Consider the following 22,688-nt stretch of genomic DNA (forward strand, 5'->3'; position numbering starts at 1 on the left):
GCAGATTTCTGCTCACCACATAGAGGAACTATTGAGTCACACACAGGTGCAATGAAAAAGCTGCTAAAATATTCAGCTTTCATTTTAAGTCCTTCATCACAAGAAGAAAACTTGCGCACATTCACACGAGTACAACTTGCAGAAACACAGTCACTATCATCTCCAGGCACAGGGCCTCGTATGCGACTGCATCTGAGGGGAGCAGTGAACTGTGCTGTTGTGGGTAGTGGGGAAACAGAGGAGGTGAAACGAGAGAAGGGGGAGAGTTAGTGGGGTAGGGGTGGGGGAAGATGGTAGTATTGCCTGTAGGATTGTGCAGGGATGTGGCAGGGGCAAGAGACAATTGGACCTCCCAATTTCCGAGTGTGCCTGCCATCCCATTATGATGTGCTTCACTTTAGTAGGGCCTATGCCATCTGGATTCTTCCACTTACCAAAGCTTTTCTGAAATGCGTAGATTGGGACTCCCCTGCAATAATATATCCTTGTTCTTGTAACCCCCCTGACCTCAGTCTCAGCTAGTCTCTATCATCCACCTGTCTATCACTTTTCTGTTACCACTGTTTCTCTCCTTCCGCCCCCCCCCCCCCCCCCCTCCACACACACACACACACACACACACGCACACACACACACACACACACACACAGTAGCCTTTCCGGTACCTACCACATCTCTCCCCATGCCCACTGGCAGCACTAGCATTTCCGCACATTCCTAGCGTGCTGTCACTCCCCTCTCCCCATCCCTCTTCCATATCCCCACTATCCACCTCAGCGACATTTCTGCTCACCTCAGGCACGGTGGTAGCCAGGCCGTAGCATCCAGATATGACAGGGCTCTGATGTATTTGGTCTGATGGCTTATTTTCAATGTCCATGTCTGCAACGTGTTCCTCCCCTGTGGAGAGCAGAAAATCTCTCATTTTCATATTATTACTGATATGCATGCAACAGGATGTACTACCTAAAATGTTCCAAAACGGCACATGAAAATGGGGAGATCTGGGGCTCGTACTTTGGGTTCTGTTGCTGATGGAAAGGTGGGGATCAAGTGTTTTTGATACCCCTTGGGCAAGAGACCATTTGTATATGCAGCAGAAGGATCCTCTTAGTGTCACTATTCTACAGTACAAGTCAAAGTTGGTTCTTTTTCCACGTGGCCTGCAGTTGGCGTCTAAGGGTCTTAAGGAGGCACCATTAGCTCACAAACGGCTCCTTAGAAACCCTCAAAAAAAGAATTTTTGTTACTATTTTTTTGTACCAAAACAGATCACGGATTTCGAGAGAGCTATGCGCAGGAAATGAGTAAAATCCTTGCAATATATTCCTAAGAGCCCAACGTTGAACAATCTTAGAAATTTTCTTGGTATCTTTTCCTGTTTCCAAGATAAAGCAGCTCGAAGTTACCCTACTTGTACATGTAAAATAAGGCGTTAGGCTAAAAATGTAGTTTATAAAGTAATATAGATCGGATAAATATCTTGTAAAATGTCTCTGTTGTTATCATAAGGGTTCTGGGAACCCCATGTTGTTGTACTGAAGCACTTGTAAAACTTCTGTGCACGTAAAGTCTGCTGGTCAGATGTGTAAAATTAGTTCTGTGTTATTTGAATTTCACGTAGGTAAAATATCAAAATTTTACTGATCCATAAAGTTCTTTAGATATGAGTGACATGTGCTTCTGTGTCAGGGAAAAGAAGGGATAGCATAAAAGTGCCCCTATCTGAGCACCAAAAAGGCAAATATGCTCCTGTTTAAAAGACTCTGCCTGAAAAAGAGATACCAGCTGCCTCATTCTACCTTCCTCAGCACCTCTAAAAAAATTTCTCCCAACTTGTGGCATGCAAACATGTGTGTGCTTCTTATGCTCAAAGAGGTGGAGACAGTGGCAGTGGGAAAAAGATCAAAAAGTAACAAATACCAGAAGGTAGTAGACAGTGGTTGTGGTATAGAAAGAGCGAAGGAGGCAGTGGCAGTATGAGAGAAAGAAAGAGAAACAGTGGCAGTGGAACATAGCTGACAGTGTTAGGAAAAGAGTGAGGTAGACAGTGCCAGTGGGAGAGGAATAAAGGGACAGAGAAAGTGGAAGCATGTGACAGCCAGTGGTAATGAGAGACAGAGAATATGAGAATGATGACAAGGAAAAGGGAGTCAGTGGCAGTGAGAGGAAACGGTACTAGTAGAACAGAACGAAGGAGACTGTGACAATGATAGTTGGAGAGCCACAAAGTTGTAGTGACAATGCGTTCGGCTGACTGACTGAGAGAGAATGGGCGAGTGGAAGTGGATGGTTATGAGCGACTTAGACAATGGACTAGTGGTTGTGAGTGAGTTACGGTTAGGGGAGTTTAGCTCGTGGGAGTGAGAAGTGAGTTGCATGTTAGAAAGAGCACAAATATGTTCGCACGCCAAGATTTTTGGGAAAAATTTTAAGGGCTCGGAGGAATGTAGAAAGAGGCAGCTGGTACCCCACTTTCCAGTCAGTCTTTTAAACAGGAGCATATTTGCCTCTTTTGTGCTACAATAGGAGCATTGTTCCACTGGTTACTTTATCTTTGACTCTCAATTGGTTTATTTCCCCATTCTGTTCCTCTTTTTCTTCCCAGAGGAAGGAACTAACAGCCCCAAAGATTAAGACAATTTTTGTAATTTTATATGATTTGTGCATGTGGAGCTCCACAGCTTGTAGAAATTGTAAGAATGGCATATTATAATATATAACTGTCCAACAAAATCTCCATTGTATTTTATTTCACAGGACTACGTTTGGACATTGCCCATCATCAGTACTATCTGTATTACACAAAGGCAATACAGTCTTACTTCTTGCAAGGTACTTACAGTGCAGATTTTAGTGATTTATGCATATCATTTTTAAGTTCTTTGTTGTTAAATTTGCCTTATATGTGATATTCTCCTTCATGATGTCCACCTTCTTAGCAGGGTGGTAACGTGCTTGCCTCCCATGCAAGCGGGCCCGGGTTCGATTCCTGACCTTGTTGGAGATTTTCTTGTCTCGGGGACTGGGTGTTGTGTTGCTCTCGTCAGCATTTCATCCTCATCACCAGTGCGCAAGTCGCCCAGTGTGGCGTAGACTGAAATGTGACTTGTACTTGGTGGTCCCTGGATGAGGCCTCCCAACCGATGATGCCATATGCTCATTTCATTCCCCTTCGTGATGTTCATGTAATCATACTGGTACTTGGTTGTATATAACAATGGAAAATCCAGGACGGAACGTAACAATATTACGAGAAGGGTAGTTGCCATTCACCACATAGTGGAGACGCTGAGTCGCACGTAGGCACAGCAAAAATATTGTCAGAATGTGAGCTTTTGGCCAACAAGGCCTTCATCGAAAAAACACACACACACACACACACACACACACACACACACACACACACAGATTCTCTAGTTGCTGAAGCCAGTCTGGCCAAGTGGCCAGAGACTGTGGTTTTGTGTGTGTGTGTGTGTGTGAGAGAGTTGTGTTTGGTGTTTATTTTCATCAAAGGCCTTATTGGCCAAAAGCCCACTTTCTGACAGTCTTTTTGTTACGCCTATCTGCAACTCATTATCTCTGCTATATGGTAAGAAGCAACTATCCTTTTCATAATATATAGATCTATGAAATCACAATATGGAATTTCTTATGAAATATATGCAGTTGTCATTGCCAGTTGGTGTACATGCAAAGATTGCTTTCAGTATACTTCATAGAACATATATAATACTAGGTCTGATATGTATTGTCTCTGTTAGCAGAAAAAAGAAATGTGGTTTTGCTGAGGTGTACGAGAAAAATTTTTGATGAATTTTTAGATTTTTCAGTTCATTTATAATAATGTCAGCATGTTTCGTTATATATGTGAAAATTTTTATTTCTTTGAAGATATTGAGTAAGTTGCCTTTTTCAGCAATATGTAAGACTGGTAGTCACTGTGTTAGCACTGGTTGCACGATTTTGTTATTTTGAAGGTGTACTAAATGAAGACAGTCTCGTGTCAGTTACATCCAGATGTTCTATAAATCTTGTCTTGAACATTTTCCCACAGTTATCGCATTTTAACATATAAGTAACTGTAAAAATTTACACAGGAAAAACTGAATGAAATTTCAAATCACAATTTGAAGAACATATCTGTGTAAGTGGCATGAACCTCTCTTTGTTCAGTACACACTTAGAACAACAAACCACCCAACCACTGACACAATACAATGCCTGTCAGTCCTACATATTGCTGAAAAAAGATAGCTCACTAAATATTTTGGAAGAAAGAAAGAAAGAAATTTTTCACATATACAACGAAACATGCTGACATTATATGTGGCTGTAGGCTTTCCCGGCGTAAACTATTGATGAAAATTTCTCGGGTCTCTAACCGGGTGGTAGCGCTGATATCTCGCGACGTTCTGGGAAGTGTCATACTACCCATCTTCGCCCGGGTGGTAGCATTGATATCTTTTCGCGATGTTTCGGGAAGATATCAATGCTACCACCCGGCTGGAGACCCAAGAGATCTTCATCCATGCTGATATTATTAAAACTAACTGCTCACTAAAAAAAAAAAAAAAAAAAAAAAAAAAAAAAAAAAAAATTTCTTTTTTTCTGCTAACAGAGAGAATACATGTTAGAAGCAGCATTATACTGTATATATTCTATGATGTGTACCGAAAGTAATCTTTGCATGTACACCAATTGGCAATGACAACTGCATCTATTTTACAAAAAGAAAATCCATATGCTGGTTACATATATGTATATGTAAATCATGTAATCATGTGATTACATGAACATTACAAAATATTGTCATTGGGATATGCCAGATATCATCACTTGTAAAAAGAACTGAAAAACCATACGTGCATAAAATACAACAAAATGCACTGTAAGCAACTTAATGTTAGAAGTATGTGTGTTTTGTGTAATACAGATATTGCTTATGATGTGCAATGCATGAAACTAGTCTGGTGGAATGAAATACTACTATAAAGTAGCTTTTGTCGAATAATTAATCAATAAGATGACATATTTACAATTTTTTGTGTGTCTCTTGGCAGTACTAATAATTTCTCCCTTGGAAGTACACTTGGTCAGCCAATTTGTCTCATAATTTTATAGGCTTTTTAAGCAATTTTTCTCCTTGGTATTGTAACGACACTCTAAGAGGAGGCAAAATGTGAGGATAAGAGAGTATGTGTTATCCTCTTCAGAGGTGTTATGGTATTCCATAAAAACATTCTTAGCTAGACAACTCAGAAATATTTGCAATGGCAGTTCACAAACTTAAACTGGACCTATTTTAAAGTCTCTCTAATTGCTAACTTAACCCTCTCACTACATGCAGTACCTAAAGAGATGAACACATGACAAAAACGGTTTGTACTTGGGTAACTCTTGCTTAACTGTTGTATAAAAGGGTGTGCATTTATATTATTCTGCAAGTTCCATTTTCAATAAGCTTCAAATCCAAGTCATGGAAAAATCTGGGCAGTAAATAACAAATTTTCAGATCAAAGTTTGAAAATGTGTACATGTGGCATACTTTTTCCTCTTATTATGTAAAACAGTTCTTCCTAGTTATTTAGTTCAGGACATGATGCTGCATTGTAGTTCTGATATTTTTTTTCTATGATTTGTAATCTATGTCCTGCTACAGATAGTGACCCATTTCATAACTGAGTAATTGTCATATAGTTCCATGATAACTGAGAAATAAATAGGTATGGAAATAAAGATATGGCATAAAGAATAACTAGAATACAAAAATTATGGTGAAAGGAATGTAATTCAAAGTTTATTTGTGCAGTACTCTGTTCTCTAGATTAAAATGTTTGGTTGGAGTCACTAGATTGTGGTGCTCTGTTCTTTCATCTGCTTGAAGCATTTAATAAATATATAGAAATTGCAGCACTTTATGCTAAAATTACAGTTATGCTCAGATTATATTGTATCTCATTGACTACATTGCCTAGGAATAAGTTACGTGAAAGGCAGTTGGGCCATTAATTTATCATTCAAATGTGTTTATGGAGACTTGAAAATCGACAGAAAAATAGTGTGCTGTATGTGTCTTGTATTTTTAGGGTTATCAGGAGAGGTTTGATTGTCCCACAGTTCGGTGTAACTTCAACTTAAAAGTCCCACTTGGATGCAAAAAGAAAATAGTACTATATAGTTGCATGTAAAACAAAAATAATGTTACATGGGCGTATGTGTAAAGCATAATTTAGATACAAGTTTTGAATAACTGCTTATCATATTCAACAGTCAGCTGAGTTGGCTAACAAGAAATGCAGTTGATCTACATCGACTGAGGATATATTTTACATTGTTTCTCTTGTTTCCCCAACAGACCACGTATACTGCACCGAAACTCGCCCATACAACCAGGGTGCCCGCCTCACCGCATACGAACTCGTACACGAGCAGATCCCGGCGACGTTGGTGTGTGACAGCATGGTTGCCGCTCTGATGAAGGTGCGTTCCATCTCGGCTGTCGTCGTGGGCGCCGACCGTGTGGCTGCCAACGGTGACACTGCCAACAAAATTGGTACATACCAGGTGAGAGATAGTGTGGGTTTTGGGGACTGTGTGTTCATTGGCAGTTCAAGCAACAAAAAAGTTACTCACTGAATGCACCAAGTATTAGGCTGGTACATTAGTTTGTATGGTTTTGTTTTGTGTTTTGTGTGTTGGTATCTCAGTTGGTATGGGCCTATTTATCGATTGTCATTTTTTATTTGTAATTGACTATTGCTATTTGAGTTTACATATAGCCATTCTATCATTTGGTGATGGATAGTAGTGGAACTGTGAACACTAGAAATCGGAACATTCCTACGTATTCTTCTGTTTGAGCTCAATAGAGGGGTGACAGCAGTGGAGGCAGCCAGAATCATTGTATGGGGATAATGCCGTTGCACAGAGCATGGCAAGAAAATGGTTTTCTCATTTTAATGATGATTGTTTTAACATTAATGACTCTCCACGTTCAGGAAGACCTTCGAGATTTGATGAAGATAGTTTAAATGCGTTAATCCACTGTGATACACGGCAGTGTATTTTAGAACTGGCAAATGTGGTCGACTGTGATCACTCTACCATTATGTGACGTTTACAGGGAGTGGGGAAGGTTCAAAAATCTGGTTTACGGGTACAGCATGCTTTAAGCCAAAAATCACAAAAATAAGCATGTAGCCATATATATGTCTCTGCTTACTCATCGTCAGTTGGCTCGTGAACAACACCATCCATTCCTATCTTGCATCGTTTCTTTTGAATATGTTGCCATTTCTGGGGTTACGGATACCGTGAGACGAGAGAACACAACTGTTTCTATCGAAATGCGTATCTGATTACATTCTACTGATGTGAGAATATTACAGTGTGACTTGTTTCCGAACATACCATCTGCCCCGCCACTCTCTCATTGGCACCTTAGAGCCAGCAGCTGACACACCTCCTTTCATTCTTCATACGTCGCGGTGAGTGTGAACAACAGTGCAGCACTAACCACGTAGGTACGCCACTGGGCCGTATTGAGACTTTTACAGTCTCCTGCAGAAATGAATATTATTATTGAGTATTTGTCCAATTTTAGAGTTATTTCTACAATGAATGGATTCCTACAAACTGCATTTTAAACATGGTTTGATGTTCCTAAAAAGCCAAAGTATGCAGTATAGATTCCCACGGTTGGTAGTATGTAATTTGCTGTCCACTCACTACTTCCTTCCCCGCACTCATCGTATAGTTGGACTCACGAACGATGTTAGTCGAATTTAGGCTTGCTCTACGCACCTACGTCACGTATGCTCCGACAGCTGACAAGCTTTCAGTATGTTCTGAGTGCTGTGCTGTGAATGGTATAGCTAATGCGAGCATTAAATGTGGTCGTAGCGAATTGTTTAGTGACTTTCGATTCCACTGGTTGCGAGTTGTGTCAAGTGATCCGTTCTTCAAAGGCGAGCGAGAGACATAATGTGCAGGATGTACGCTTTCTTCGAGCAGAAAGCTTGCGCATGCGCTTACCGCAGCTGTCGCTCGGTATCTTCACAGTGCAGTCCCCATCCGTGCCTCGACACAGGCGAACCGCCATTGTCTGTAGATCAGACTATAGTTCTCAGCTAAACTTCTTGTAGTTCTGTGCCTAAGCAGCTTTGAAACGCTGACTGCAGTGTCTTTAAGGGTGCAAGTCCTATGTAATAACAGCACTTAATCCATAAATAAAAGCTTGCATCACGATTCAGTGCAATTCTTGAATTTCTGCTCCATCCCGCGATTAGTGACATGTATTGGTACTGTTACCACAACGGATCTTGTCGCTGTAATTTATTCTCGTGAAAACAGTTACAGTCAGTTTATATCATTTGTTAGACATTTCAGTGTGGAATAATTTTACTTTTTGTTTCATCTGAGTGTCACCGTCCTGTTCTCTAGCTTATTAAACACTGGTAAGATTTTTACCCTGTATTCTAATACATAAACAGCAATTGAATTTCTTGTTTGCAACCCATTTAGTAATTCATTACAGTCTTTCCAGTTTCTCGTAATCAAATAAAATATCAATCTGAGTTCAGAATCAAATAGTGTTTTTTGAAGGACAACATTTCCACTTTTGAATGTTACCTTTACTTAATTGGCAGCATTAATGTTTGTTCACGATATCCACACATGTATGAAAACTTTTATTGCGAAAGTGTTCAAATATAACAAGAGTGTGTAAGATGATAGAATTTAGTGCTGTCACTGGAGTCAATTTGAAGTGCGAGACCAGTGAATCGATATTGTGTCTATATATGGAAGAATACTGAATGCACAATTAAACTCAACACTTTATTTCTAAAGACACATTGGCGTACATTCAACACAGTGAAAGAAAGGGGGGGGGGGAGGGGAAGAATCTTCAATTAAGCACAATCCGTATTAAGCAAACAGTCTCTATCAACAACCGAGCAACAGAACATCTGCACCTCAGCAAAGAACAGTCAACGGACAGTGCTCCTCACATCTGATTTTTTTCCAATTGGCTAGCTGTTAGGAGTGAGCCGATTGTGACCTCCTGCAGTCTCTACGCAGCCACCCACTGGAGAATGGGGCACCATCTTCTGTGTCGTCTGTATACTTCACTGGAAAGTGCTCCACTGCAACCAGAACGCGTTTCCCGAGCAGGCGTTGTCACCGGGGGCTCTTTAGGTGGCCGCACTGCAACAGTCGAGAGACGGAGCTCGGTAGGGCAGGGGTGGATACCGGCAAGTTGTTCTGGCTCGACACGGTTCGTAGAGACGGCGTTTCATTTCCCACTGGCCGTGATCTCGAATGTTTTTTAACCTCTGGTGACAACTTGATGTGGGCCTGCATACAGAGGTGTTAATACTGGCTGCACTCTGTCCCTGCGTAGCACCACATGTGTACATCTGCTTAATTCCTTATGTGGGGATGCTGCCCCTGGGTGGCTTTGTGGGATTCTCTCTCTTAGGTTGCGAGTGAAATGCAGTGAGTCTGTTCTATCTTTTGGTACGGCACTCGAATCGACAAACTCGCCCGGTAGGCGTAAGGTTTCACCGTACACTGCTCGAGCCGGTGACGCGTTCAGGTCTGGCTCGCACTTTGTCCGAAGCTCCGGCAGAAGTAGTATCGAGGCTGATGTCCAGTTGGGTTCGTGGCAGATTACGGCCACCTTATGTAACAGTGCAACCCTGCTATTACTGGGAGGATGGTAGTCGCAATAGAATGATGAACTGCCCTGTAGAAGTTGCTTATTTTGGTTAGTACATCGGATTTGATTTGTTGCCCGTTGTACATATTTATGTGGAGCAGCATCCAAAACATTCAACCCACTGTGACATAGATAGGGCCACTAGAGTTACGATGGAGATTTTATCAACTGGAATCATCTCTGGCCAATGTGTAAATCTGTCCACGACTGTTAGTAAGTAACATTGCGCTTCGGGGGGGGGGGGGGGGGGGGGGGGGGGGGGGGGGGGAATGGTCTGACCGTGTCAGAGGGAGTGTGTGTGTGTGTGTGTGTGTGTGTGTGTGTGTGTGTGTGTGTGTGTAAATCTTACTATTGTGTTGGGGAAGCTGCCTACTGGTGAGTGTGCATACACTGACACTGTACACATGCGGACCAACTGTCGGAATTTCATCTCCTCTCCAGGTTAGATGTAAAGGCTGCAGACTGATTTCACCTTCACCTTAACTCCAGGGTGGCACAGGCTATGCATAGTTTCAAATACTTGTCTGTGGAGCGATGCTGGCACAAACGGGCTGGTTTTGCCCCGAGATACGTCACGATAAAAATCTGAGGCTGGAAGTTCGTGCTTGAGCTGTAAGTATGATGCAGCATCACCCGGACAATCACGAAGCTCGGTGTCGGATTCTTCACCTTTGGCCATTTGTATCGAGTCGACTGCCCGTGTAACGGCGCTAATTCGGTGTCACTTGCGTACGTTTGAACTGACGCACTAGCGAACCGATATAGTGTCCGTATATGGAAGAAGACTGCGCACACAATTAAATTCGATACTGTTTGTGATTACTTGTAGTGTGGCGTATATATGACATAGTAAAAGGAAAAAAAAATAATATTCAATTAAGCAGTCAGTATTAACTGTACAGTCTCTGTCAACAACAGAGTAAAACTAAGAAGCTAAGAAAAATTCATTGCACGAATTGTCTGCATCTCAGCAAATAGCAATCAATTGCCCAGTGCTCCTTGTCCAGCTGACGTTTCACAATCAGCTGATCGCTAGCTGTCAGGTGCGAACTGATCGTGACCTCCCACAGTTTCTACAGTGCTATTTCCTCCCGTGTTTCACAAATTTGTCCATTTTTTATGCAGAGCAATAGATTGTTGTTGTTGCTAGTTCATAGTTTCTCACGTACGAGGGCAGTTCAATAAGTAATGCAACACATTTTTTTTCTCGGCCAATTTTGGTTGAAAAAACCGCAAATTTCTTGTGGAATATTTTCAAACATTCCCGCTTCGTCTCGTATAGTTTCATTGACTTCCGACAGGTGGCAGCGCTGTACGGAGCTGTTAAAATGGCGTCTGTAACGGATGTGCGTTGCAAACAACGGGCAGTGATCGAGTTTCTTTTGGCGGAAAACCAGGGCATCTCAGATATTCATAGGCGCTTGCAAAATGTCTACGGTGATCTGGCAGTGGACTAAAGCACGGTGAGTCGTTGGGCAAAGCGTGAGTCATCATCGCTGTAAGGTCAAGCAAGACTGTCTGATATCCCGCGTGCGGGCCGGCTGTGCACAGCTGTGACTCCTGCAATGGCGAAGCGTGCGAACACACTCGTTCGAGATGATCGACGGATCACCATCAAACAACTCAGTGCTCAACTTGACATCTCTGCTGGTAGTGCTGTCACAATTGTTCACCAGTTGGGATATTCAAAGGTTTGTTCCCGCTGGGTCCCTTGTTGTCCAACTGAACACCATAAAGAACAAAGGAGAACCATCTGTGCGGAATTGCTTGCTCGTCATGTGGCTGAGGGTGACAATTTCTTGTCAAAGATTGTTACAGGCGATGAAACATGGGTTCATCACTTCGAACCTGAAACAAAACGGCAATCAATGGAGTGGCGCCACACCCACTCCCCTACCAAGAAAAAGTTTAAAGCCATACCCTCAGCTGGTAAAGTCATGGTTACAGTCTTCTGAGACGCTGAAGGGGTTATTCTGTTCGATGCCCTTCCCCATGGTCAAACGATCAACTCTGAAGTGTACTGTGCTACTCTTCAGAAATTGAAGAAACGACTTCAGCGTGTTCGTAGGCACAAAAATCTGAACGAACTTCTCCTTCTTCATGACAACGCAAGACCTCACACAAGTCTTCGCACCCTAGAGGGGCTCACAAAACTTGAGTGGACTGTTCTTCCTCATGCACCGTACAGCCCCGATCTCGCACCGTCGGATTTCCATATGTTTGGCCCAATGAAGGACGCAATCCGTGGGAGGCACTACGTGGATGATGAAGAAGTTATTGATGCAGTACGACGTTGGCTCCGACATCGACCAGTGGAATGGTACCGTGCAGGCATACAGGCCCTCATTTCAAGGTGGCGTAAGGCCGTAGCATTGAATGGAGATTACGTTGAAAAATAGTGTTGTGTAGCTAAAAGATTGGGGAATAACCTGGTGTATTTCAATGCTGAATAAAACAACCCCTGTTTCAGAAAAAAAAATGTGTTGCATTACTTATTGAACTGCCCTCGTATATCTTGCACTAGCACTACACGAGTCGAATATCACGTTTGTTCGTGCAACATCGATGTTGTATCGAGCAGTTCGACATTTAGAGAAATCTTGACCCTATTCGAACGTGAGTTTTATTTGTCCAGTCCTGCCTTTCCGAATTCTTCAAAATAAGTCAGCACCTGACCTCAAGAGGCAAAACTCCATTTGTAAATGTAATATGACCACTATATGTAAAAATGTTAATCTCTGCACTAAAAGTTTAATCTGCAAATGTAAGATGACCCTGTATTTTTTAATGACGAATTTGGGAAAAAACCTCATCTTATAATTGAGTAAATACAGATCGTAGCACAAAACTTCTGTAATGCTGCAAAACTTCTCAAACCGGAGTAGCACTTGCACTCAACATTGGATATATCCAGGTCTCCGTCTGTCTCAACAGTTTTTACCCTCTATATCTTTTATCATCTGCAACTCCCTCTAGTAGTATTGAAGTTACGCCTTAGTGTCTTAATATATGTCTTATCATCCATCCCTTCTTCTTGTTAGTGATTTCCACATGTTCCTCTGCGTGCCAATTCTGTGGAGAACTATTTTGTTTCTCATCTTGGGAGGTCACATAATTCAGAACATCCTTCTATAGCACCACATCTCAAACACAGTAAAGGTGAAAGACTGCACTCGTTTCTTACACTTTTTGTAATCCAGGCACTTCATTCACGGTGTTCCATTTTTATTTTTCCTCTCTCGGTTCTTGTATGTACTCTATATTATAAGTCTTTGCCTGTGGCTTACACCTATTTTCCCGAGAATTTTGAACATCTTGCTCCATTTTACATTGTCAGATGCTTATTCTAGTTTGCCAAATCCTCTAAATGTGTATTGATTTTTCGTAAGTGTTTATTCTTCTTCTTAAGTTGCCAATCCTAAGATTGATTTGCAGCAGCTCTCCATTCAGTGCGATTGTCGGCCGATTTATTTGCAGCAGCTCTCCATTCAGTGCGATTGTCGGCCAGCCTCTTCAATTCCGTGAAACTTCCGCATCCTAGGTCCTGCATTATCTGGCTTATGTACCTTCTTCTAGGTCTGCCTCTTGCCCTCCACAAGGCCTTCCGTTATAGTGTGGAGAAGACTTTCATGTCTCAGAATGTGTCCCATCCATATATCTCTCCTCTTCTTGACCGTCTTCCAAAGAACTGGAACTTCCTCCGCTCTCTGCAGGACTTCTTCATTTGTCATCCTGGCCGTCCATGGAATTTTTAACATCCTTCGCACACACCACATTTCGAATCCTTCAATCCTTCTTCTTTCGTCCTCTCCAAGTGTCCAGGTTTCACTGCCGTAGAGAAGCACACTCCCAACAAAGGTCTTTATTAACCGCTTCCTTAACGACAGACTTATCATATTTGATGTGAGGAGTCCTTTCCTTTTATAGAATGCAATCTTTGCCTGATTTATTCTACTTATTACATCTTTCCTACTACGACCATCTGATGTTATTCTGCTTCCCAAATAGACAAAGTCTTGTATTTCTTTCAGCTTCTCTCCATTCAGCCTTATATTCGTAATTGCTTGATTATTTTGTTTGCTTGCAACTAAGATTTTTGTTTTTGACTTATTAATTAAGATATGAAAAATTTCACATGCCCAGGTCTACATAGGGCATTTTTCTGATGTGGCGTATGCGTACTTCGGCACCACGTTTTATTTTAACTGATTTAAGTTTTTATACAAACAGTGGAAAGTCTAGGTCGGAATATCAACAGTATTACGAAAAGGTCAGATTGCTGCTCAACGTAAAGAGACGCGTCAAGTTGCAGACGGGAAATGCTTCCTTCAGAAAAGAAAAATGCACACACATTGACACGAGCAAGCACGCTTCACACACAGGATCTCCGTCTCCGGATGTCCGCAGTGCGCGGTCGTGCGGTAGCGTTCTCGCTTCCCGCGCCCGGGTTCGATTCCCGGCGGGGTCAGGGATTTTCTCTGCCTCGTGATGACTGGGTGTTGTGTGCTGTCCTTAGGTTAGTTAGGTTTAAGTAGTTCTAAGTTCTAGGGGACTGATGACCATAGATGTCAAGTTCCATAGTGCTCAGAGCCATCCATCTCCGGCCACTCCGATCGGGCTTCTACAGAAACACGTCAAATGGGAGCAGCAATCTGGAGTGTAGTGGGGAAGGGGAGGGGATAGCAGGATACGGATGGGGGAAGAAGAATTGGCACTGCAAGGTGGTGCCTGCAGGGACTAGAGGTGGCAGGACACGGCTTGTGCAGCATCGGGAGGCTGTGGGGGCGGGAAAGCGGGCATTGGCGGGGGGAGGGGGGGGGGCGGAAAGGAAAGTAGAGGAGAGAGGAGCAGGGAAGGGGAAAGACAGGAGAGTGGCACACAGTGGGGGTGAGAGGATGTGAATAGGGAGGAGGTGACGGGACAGAGGCAGCGACAACTGTGGGGACAGTATAGTAGGTTACTGGCAGTTGAGGCCAGGATGACTTTGGAAGCAGAGAGTGTGAACTCCCATTGCACAGTTCAGAAAAGCTGGTGGTGGAGGGGAGGCTCCAGATGCCCCAGGCTGTGAGGCAGCCACTGATATCGAGCACATCACGTACGGCTTCGTGTTGTGCCACAGGGTGGTCCACTTTGCTCTCGGCCACCGTTTGGCGGCGGTTGTCCGTACTGGCGGACAGCCGGTCGGTAGTCGTACCGATACAGAAAGCTGAGCGACGGTTGCAGCAGAGCCGGTACTCGATATGGCTGCTTTCGCAGGTGGCCCGGCATCTGATGGGGTAGGGCGAGCCTGAGACGGGACCGGAATAGGAACTGCGACGTGGTGGATTGGGCACGTTTTGCACCCGAGTCTTCCGTAGGGATTGGAAGTGATACAGGGAGGGACAAGGATATTGTGATGGTCGGTCGGATTACTCGCCGACACTTGAGTAGGGTTGGGAATGATCTCGGGTACAGTGTCTCTAATTTCAGATAACAGATAATCAAACCCCTTACAGTTCCTCGTAGTCTCGTTTTGACTGGTACGGGAATGCAGAGTAAAACTGTGAGCATTAAATGATAAATGTAGGAGGCTATGGTATAAGGATGTAGACAGTGTGACATGTGGAAGTTTGAGTCTGTCCAGGAGGCGTGCACCGATAACTGAAGTGGTTGAGGTGACCGTTCATGGTAAGTGGGAAATCTGGGTCGGAGTCCTAGTCTGGCACAAATTGTGATGTCACTAGTAGGCAGTATAGCTGTACCTAACACAGCCGATGATGCCGAGATATTCAGTGAATTTGTTTTGAATAAATTTCACTTTCTCAGAAATGCTTTTATTATTGACTGTACAGACTTCATTCATATGCTTTACTTCAGACATTGTCATTTATTTTGCTGTCCAAATGACAAACCTAGATCACTCTCTCTGTCTCATTTCATAAAGTCATTCTTTCAGAATGCGTATACAGAGGTACACCCTAAAGTTTCAACATTCAGCTTCAAAACACACGTCATATGGGATAATCAGTTGTTAAAACGTTTCAGCTGAAGTCAGTGTATATTGTTGCTTATCACTGGACTATAAATAAATGAGCCATTGCTGTAAAATTATTTGCCTACCAGTTTATAAAGAAAACTGGACTCAATGCAGCCCATACACGTTTCTAAAAGATAGCAGATGCGCCCCCCCCCCCCCTCTCAAATCATTTAAAATGTGGTGTTGAAGTATGGATACGCCACATCAAGAAAATGCCCTATATGGAGCCAGGCAAGGGCAATTTCACATGTCATAGTGGACAGTTAAGAAAAATCGAGACACATTCGTGGGATTTGTCAGTCTATAGTCAGATTAAAATTACTTTACATTTGATGTCTGTCACTTGCCGATACAGCGTTGCCACATCCACTGCCATCTACCGCTCAAGTATTGGTGATGTACGAATGCTATTAATGTGTAACGTGGGAGAATGATGGAAGTGGTTGCCGCAGTGTATGACAGGAATGAAAAATGATTTGTCAATGTGATTTTAATTGACCAGTGACTGAACTGTGGGAGGCAACGGATCTTGTAGCCCTGAATTTAAAGTCGTGTCCTAACCTAACCACATCCCCGTGATGTGTAATGTATCCGAGAAGACGACGATCGACAATCTGTTAAAATTACGATCGCTTTGTTCATAGCTAACCTCTACTAGCAATATTTCGTAATGTTTGTTTCGATAACAGTCTTCTGCAGTGAAGTTTGAGTTTTAGTGGTAAAAGCAGACTGTTATCTCTCATTGTCATTGGTTACCTGAAACTACACTTTCGCTGCTACGTGGGATACCACGTTAGCAACGGATGAGCAGTCCTGGTTGGCATTTGATTGCAGATTATAGCCGACACAAGGAGATAAAGGGGGGGGGGAGAGAGCGAGCGAGCGCACTGCATCAAACCAGTCTTCAGACTGAAGACCATAAGTAACAAATACCCAGTCTGGAAATACGGATCTTAAATCCTTTGTCCCATTTTTGTAAATTATTGTTCGTTATCACCCTATCCCATTTCCCATGTATAAAATACAAGCATAATATTTTACAGCACTATTTAGCACTATGGTCATTGCAAAACTGTTTCAGATAGCTGTGGTAGCAAAGTACCACGGCGTGCCGTTTTTCGTAGCAGCGCCTCTTACGTCCATCGACTTCAGCATCCCTAGTGGTGAGCGAATTGTTATAGAGGAAAGACCAGAGAAGGAGATGACACACATGGGAGATGTTCGCATAGCGGCACAAGGTTAGTGTGAGTATATTTAAGTATTTTGTATATTTCAATCTCAAGCAGTTATTGGGTTTTACTTCTAGTTTTAGTATCGAATAGATTTTGAGTCTGGGTATATATGGGTTTGACTATTATAGGTACAAGTGAAAGAGATGAGTTGATGACAGTGAAAATGGGAAATAATCCTAATAAGCTTAAGTCCGGAAACTGTGACAGTTTCCTGGATACGGCTACATCTCCTTCTTGGCTGACTTAGTAGTCACATGTATATCTCTTTCCTACAACACAAACTAATGGGCTATTTGGATGATGATAGTTGTGGTGAAAGAATACGTGTGTCGTGAGACACTTTTATGATGCTGTTGGGGAATATGTAGCACTAATCTTTGACAAGAAGCGTGTTCGTCTGTGACTCATGAATACCTTACCTCCTGTGCCCCATTATTTGAACCCACTGGAATGTGTGTGTGTGTGTGTGTGTGTGTGTGTGTGTGTGTGTGTGTTTGCGCACAAGTGTGTGGAGGGTGGTGGGGATATTTGAGATCCTTGGTATTTTTCAGACCAGTTGATAGTGTCGATGAACTCCAGAAACACATTGTGCATGCTGTCGGTGCATTCAGAATGCACCTGGAATTTCTGAATATGTACACACACCAATGCAGATGTGTGCTGAAGTCTAACTTCACATGAATGGCGGTCATGTGCAACATGACATTAGTGTGGATGTGTAGTAGAGCCTACCTTCACACCAATGATGGCCATGTGTAGCATTTTGTTTCTGGACCCAAGTTTATTAGGATTATTTAGTTGTTTCATTGTTCTCTACTCCTTCCTTTTGTTTGTACCTACAATTGTCAGTTAGTCTGTACAGACAGCAAATAGTGATCTGCTGAAAGTTACATACAGATAAAAGTTGATTAGTGTAGTAGCCTTTGAAGTGGTGTTTCATTTTCAAAGTAAATGCTTTCTTGCAAATACATATAATTATTAATGTGAGTAGATTAGCACTAGTCACAATTTGTTTTTTAGCATACTTTAGAAAAGTAGCCTGCAAGAAGCAGTTTTTCCAGGTAGTGTACAACCTGTCTTTCGCGTCCCTGAAGCCTCTCCCTCATGATGGAGTACACAGAGTAGTTGTTTACATAGCTGTACTCCCCACAAATGAATGGGAATATTGAGAAACCCCCGCATGTCCCCCTTTTTTTTTTTTTTTTTTTTTTTTTTTTTTTTTTTTTTTTTTTTTTTTTTTTCTTTTTTTTGATGAAATTGCGTTACCTATGATTTTTTTAAACATGTTGGGCAATCTTGGATCACACAGGTCAAGAGTGAATGAATGTGTCACATCACTATTTCAAAGTTTGCTGAAAAAGATATATCTTGAAGTTCCACAAGATGGCTCTCCAGAACTACAATATTTAGATTTTCTGATGATTTGTTAAAATGCTACAGACCTCTGTAAATGAGTGTGTGTGTGAAAATGTCGTAACGAAAGGAAAAATTGTAATAAAGAAACCAAAAGTGGTAGAGATCTGAATTTATTTTCAATGAATGCTTTGTTCCCAATATTATGAAACATGATTAATACATACCCCCTTCATAGCTTTTTTTCTTTTTTTTAAATTTGTAGCTTTTTTGTGAATTTCAAAATTGTCTCGAAAATATGAATAGTCACAGTATTTTAACTGTTCTGAGAAAAGACAAAGTGGAAGAACTGCTAACTGTCAGTTATGACATTAATGCATAAAATTCTTAAACTGTAAAAATATTTGTACATACAGATGAAAAAATCTGAAATTTTTTGGTTATTTAGAAATTATTTTCTCCAAACCCCCATCCTAAATGTTTAAAAATTTCATGATGTGGTAGTTGGTCATTGTGCTCAGGGAATGTGCAATCAGAGTGGGCAATACTTGTCTCAACAAAATGTGAGAAACTTTTAAGGTAGACCTAGGTATACCTTCAAGGTTGAAAGGTCAGAAAATCATGGACACTTAAATATTTAAATTGATTACTGATTTTAAGTAAATGTCATGCAAAACTGGTATTTCTGAATCAGAATAATTACTTCACAACATTATGATTGGGAAAATTCATAATTTTGTTCAAAAACATTTTATAACAGAAATGAAATATAGAATATTTATACCTATTTTTCTTTTTATGGTAGTATTCACAAATTATTATTGTCTTTTGTCATGATTTTACTCCTTCACGACTTTCCATGAATTAAAATTGCCTAAAATGTAACAGTCAACACTGCACTATTGAAAAGATTTATTTTGGTTTTATCATCTGCTTCTTATTGAAGCCGAGCTGAATTTGCACACGGACAAGGATGATCCAACAAGAGCAGTTCTTGGGAAATGGGAACTGCACACTGATTTTTGATGGGGGCCATTTGAAAGTGTTAGTAGGATTATGAGGAGTAATAAAGGAGACAGTTACATCTTGCAGCTCATGAGAGACCCTTATTACCGGTATCTGTTCTACCCACCACTGATCATCATACACACAAGAAATGAAGTGGCTCACTACAAAGTCTTGTAATGTATGCTGTGGTCTCTGCATTTCACACACAGTAACAGGCTGCATTTCATTCTTGCAATGTATGGGCCACACCGGGATGCAACCCAGTAATGACTTGATTGAATTCCTACCACAGGCTTTATGGCTGACCACTCTCTCTCTCTCTCTCTCTCTCTCTCTCTCTCTCTTTAACAGAATTTCCTTAATGTACTTTCATTTAGAATTAAGAGTTTCATGTTTGTTACTACTGTTAATACGGTGTGCACAAATCCAGTATCATCTCGTAAGCATCAACAGCTTCATGATGGAGATTAGACCTTGTTGCAAGATGTTTACAGATACCTCCGAACCCATCACATGTCCTTTTTACATGACCTGTTGCTGAAAATATCAGTTTTTTGTCTTAATTCCTATACTACAGAGTTGACCAAGCTCATAAAGCTGAAAGAGGTTTTTAAAATGAGATATTGCACCATCAGTTACATACACATGTTCAGGAAATGCATGGCCTCTAGATGCTATGTTATCAATTATCATGCTGATAACAGAGCACACATGTGCACTGTCGTGAATGAGATCATCACTGGCATTAGCAGAACAGTGTGATGTTCCAAGGAAGTGAGCAACTCATTGAATATTGAATATTGAATACCTTTGATTTGTGCCAAAGGTAACTTTGAATTTTGTTCTGCAAAGCAACAGACCAGTTCTTAGCAAAGTTGATGTGAAGAGCTAATGTGTCAATATTCTCTGATGTGGCTGATTTTACTTCAACACATTAAGAGGGAGCTTTAATGCAAGACGTCTGCCAAGTCTCCAGTACTTTTGGTTTATTAGATATATTTTTTTTGTTCTCTACTGTTTAAGAACTATTCACGAAAATATATATTTTTCATAGGGCCTTACCACTTTAAAAAATTAAGATAAAATGACAATACTTTATTTCTTAACACTTATGATATAGGAGTCTAATATACATTTCTTCCAGAGAAATTCATGACCACAAGTTGACATGACCTGTACGATTTGAGATGAAATTGCATAGGCCGATCATATAGAGAAACTCTACATGTTCTGGCATTTTCAGTGTCGTTATGCAGCCATTGTATCAGAGAAACTTCCACATGTACAAAAGATATGGGCTTTTTTAACATTTTATGTTATTAGTGATGTTTTAAACAGAGAAAATAATCGACACGTCTGTAAGTGATAAGAAAATGCATGGCCTAAGGTGTTTTCTACTGCTCCTACCATGAGAAGAAATCTTTCAGAATGTGTACTATATAGCAGATACAGTTGGCCAACATCAAGAAAACATATCACGATTGTCTACAGTACTTTGGCATTCTTTTCTCTGCATTTGTCATAATGGAAACTGGCGAAAAACAGAATTTCAGCATTATTTTAAGAAATGCAATGTTTTTTTGTACCTCCTGAAAAGTGAGTGCCACTTCACTACACAGTTGACGCAGCTACTTACACGGGCTGATAGTGGCTCAATAATAGCCACGGATCAGAGCCCCGTGAGGGGGGGGGGGGGAGAGAACTCTCTGTGCGAGTCAACGTACGGGAAGGAGAGCGTCCAAACTACATATAGACGAGCACTGGAAGAACTCGGCACACGACTGGCTCTGAGCACTAAGAGACTTAACTTCTGAGGTCATCAGTCCCCCGCACGACTGGCACGGACGGCTAATGACTGAGCACTCGGCACGTACACTAAGTTAGGCCCGCAGTAGCCAAACTCTCTGAGTGAGCAATGGCCTGCCTGGCCTACTAACACCCGCAGGTAAACACCTCCGCCAGCAGGTCTGCCCGTACAGTGTGTCGAGTGTGCCATCTGTGACAGGCTTCTGCTCTGCCTGCTGGGCCTCCAGTCCCAGCTCATCTGCCTCTGCTGTGATTCTGTCGGTGGGGATACTGAATAAACCATTGTTAACAGTTACTAGAGTTTGATGAAAATAACTTCTTTGTGCAACTTAATTGGTTTATTTAAAAACCGTACATTATTTTAAATCATATTATCTCGGAACAAAATCTGGCTATCTGTAATGTGCTTGTGCTGGCCCCCATTATGTAGGTGTTTGGACACAGCTCACACAGCGAGAGTAGGGTGGTAGTCTGCAGGTGTCGGCAGTTTTTCACATTCTGTTCGTCCAGGAGTGTGGGTAACACAAACTCGCAGCATCTGAAGGTAATGAGATGTCGTGTTGACACCACACGCTGTATAAAAAATGGCAGAAGCTCTTTGTCGACTTTCGTGATTGTTCGGAGGTAGGAAGACGTCATATTGGATTTCGTCTTGTTTAGTTGAAGCCTTTATTTGGTGGGTTTATTTAATAACTTAAGTCCTATGTGTAAATGCTGTTTCAGAACACTTAGAGTAGTATCTCTTAATAACACATCTGTGTTGGTAAAATTTGTTATAATAAAATAATGAACAATGCCATATTGATCACTAAAAGAACTTTCGTGTCTGCATGCATATCGTAATGTATATGTTATGAAAGTATACCATTTTGAGGCAAAGACGCATTGGAAATTTACAAAAATCTGTTCTTGATATGATTTCTTATAATAAAAGTAGATTAATGAAATATTGGCAGCTAAAGCCTACGTTACTTCGAAGTTACAGGATACAGTCAAAAGTTTCAGAAGTTCAGCATGGTCTAGTGGTTAAAAGTGTATAATTAAAAAGTGTGAAGTAGCTGCTTCATGTCTTGCTATATCCATTTGCTTTATCTCTTGTATTAATTTAATGGAAGTGTGATATTCAATGTTATGTACATATAAGAAATCTCTCTCTCTCTCTCTCTCTCTCTCTCTCTCTCTCTCTCTCTCTCTCTCTCTAACAGACATGAATTGGACTGAATATTCAAGACACATTGATCATCTGGTAACACAAACTACCACTAGAATAAAAGACTGACACATTTGCAAAGAAAGAAAGGTAACTTTATCTCTGTCATCTATAAAATATAAAAGCAAATTTATGAGGTAATTCTTTTGGGACGCTTCTTTTACCAACAAGGTCTTCAATTGAAGAGCATTTTCAACCACCAATATGACATTTTTGTCATTTTATTACAACAAATTCTGCCAATACCGATGCATTTCAAGAAGCCCTCAGTGTGGTGGTGTTTTGAAACAACGTTTATTCATGGGACATAAGTTCTATGAGCTACTGCTTTAGATTGTT

At 41.4% G+C, this 22,688-nt stretch overlaps 1 protein-coding gene across 4 annotated transcripts in view; it reads left to right on the top strand.

The window, feature by feature from the left end:
• LOC124718639 (methylthioribose-1-phosphate isomerase) overlaps window positions 1-22,688 on the top strand; it is a 75,191-nt gene that overhangs the window by 25,276 nt on the left and 27,227 nt on the right. For 3 of the 4 annotated variants that reach the window (XM_047244264.1, XM_047244263.1, XM_047244265.1), the window contains exons 4-5: window positions 6,359-6,567; window positions 16,822-16,978. In XM_047244264.1, the coding sequence (XP_047100220.1) occupies window positions 6,359-6,567; window positions 16,822-16,978 (366 nt within the window). Of the gene's footprint in view, window positions 1-6,358; window positions 6,568-16,821; window positions 16,985-22,688 lie in introns of all 4 variants that reach the window. The other variant, XM_047244266.1, reaches the window with a different exon arrangement.

This window comes from Schistocerca piceifrons, chromosome 10 (assembly GCF_021461385.2).
Source record: "Schistocerca piceifrons isolate TAMUIC-IGC-003096 chromosome 10, iqSchPice1.1, whole genome shotgun sequence".
Taxonomy (NCBI): Eukaryota; Metazoa; Arthropoda; class Insecta; order Orthoptera; family Acrididae; genus Schistocerca; species Schistocerca piceifrons.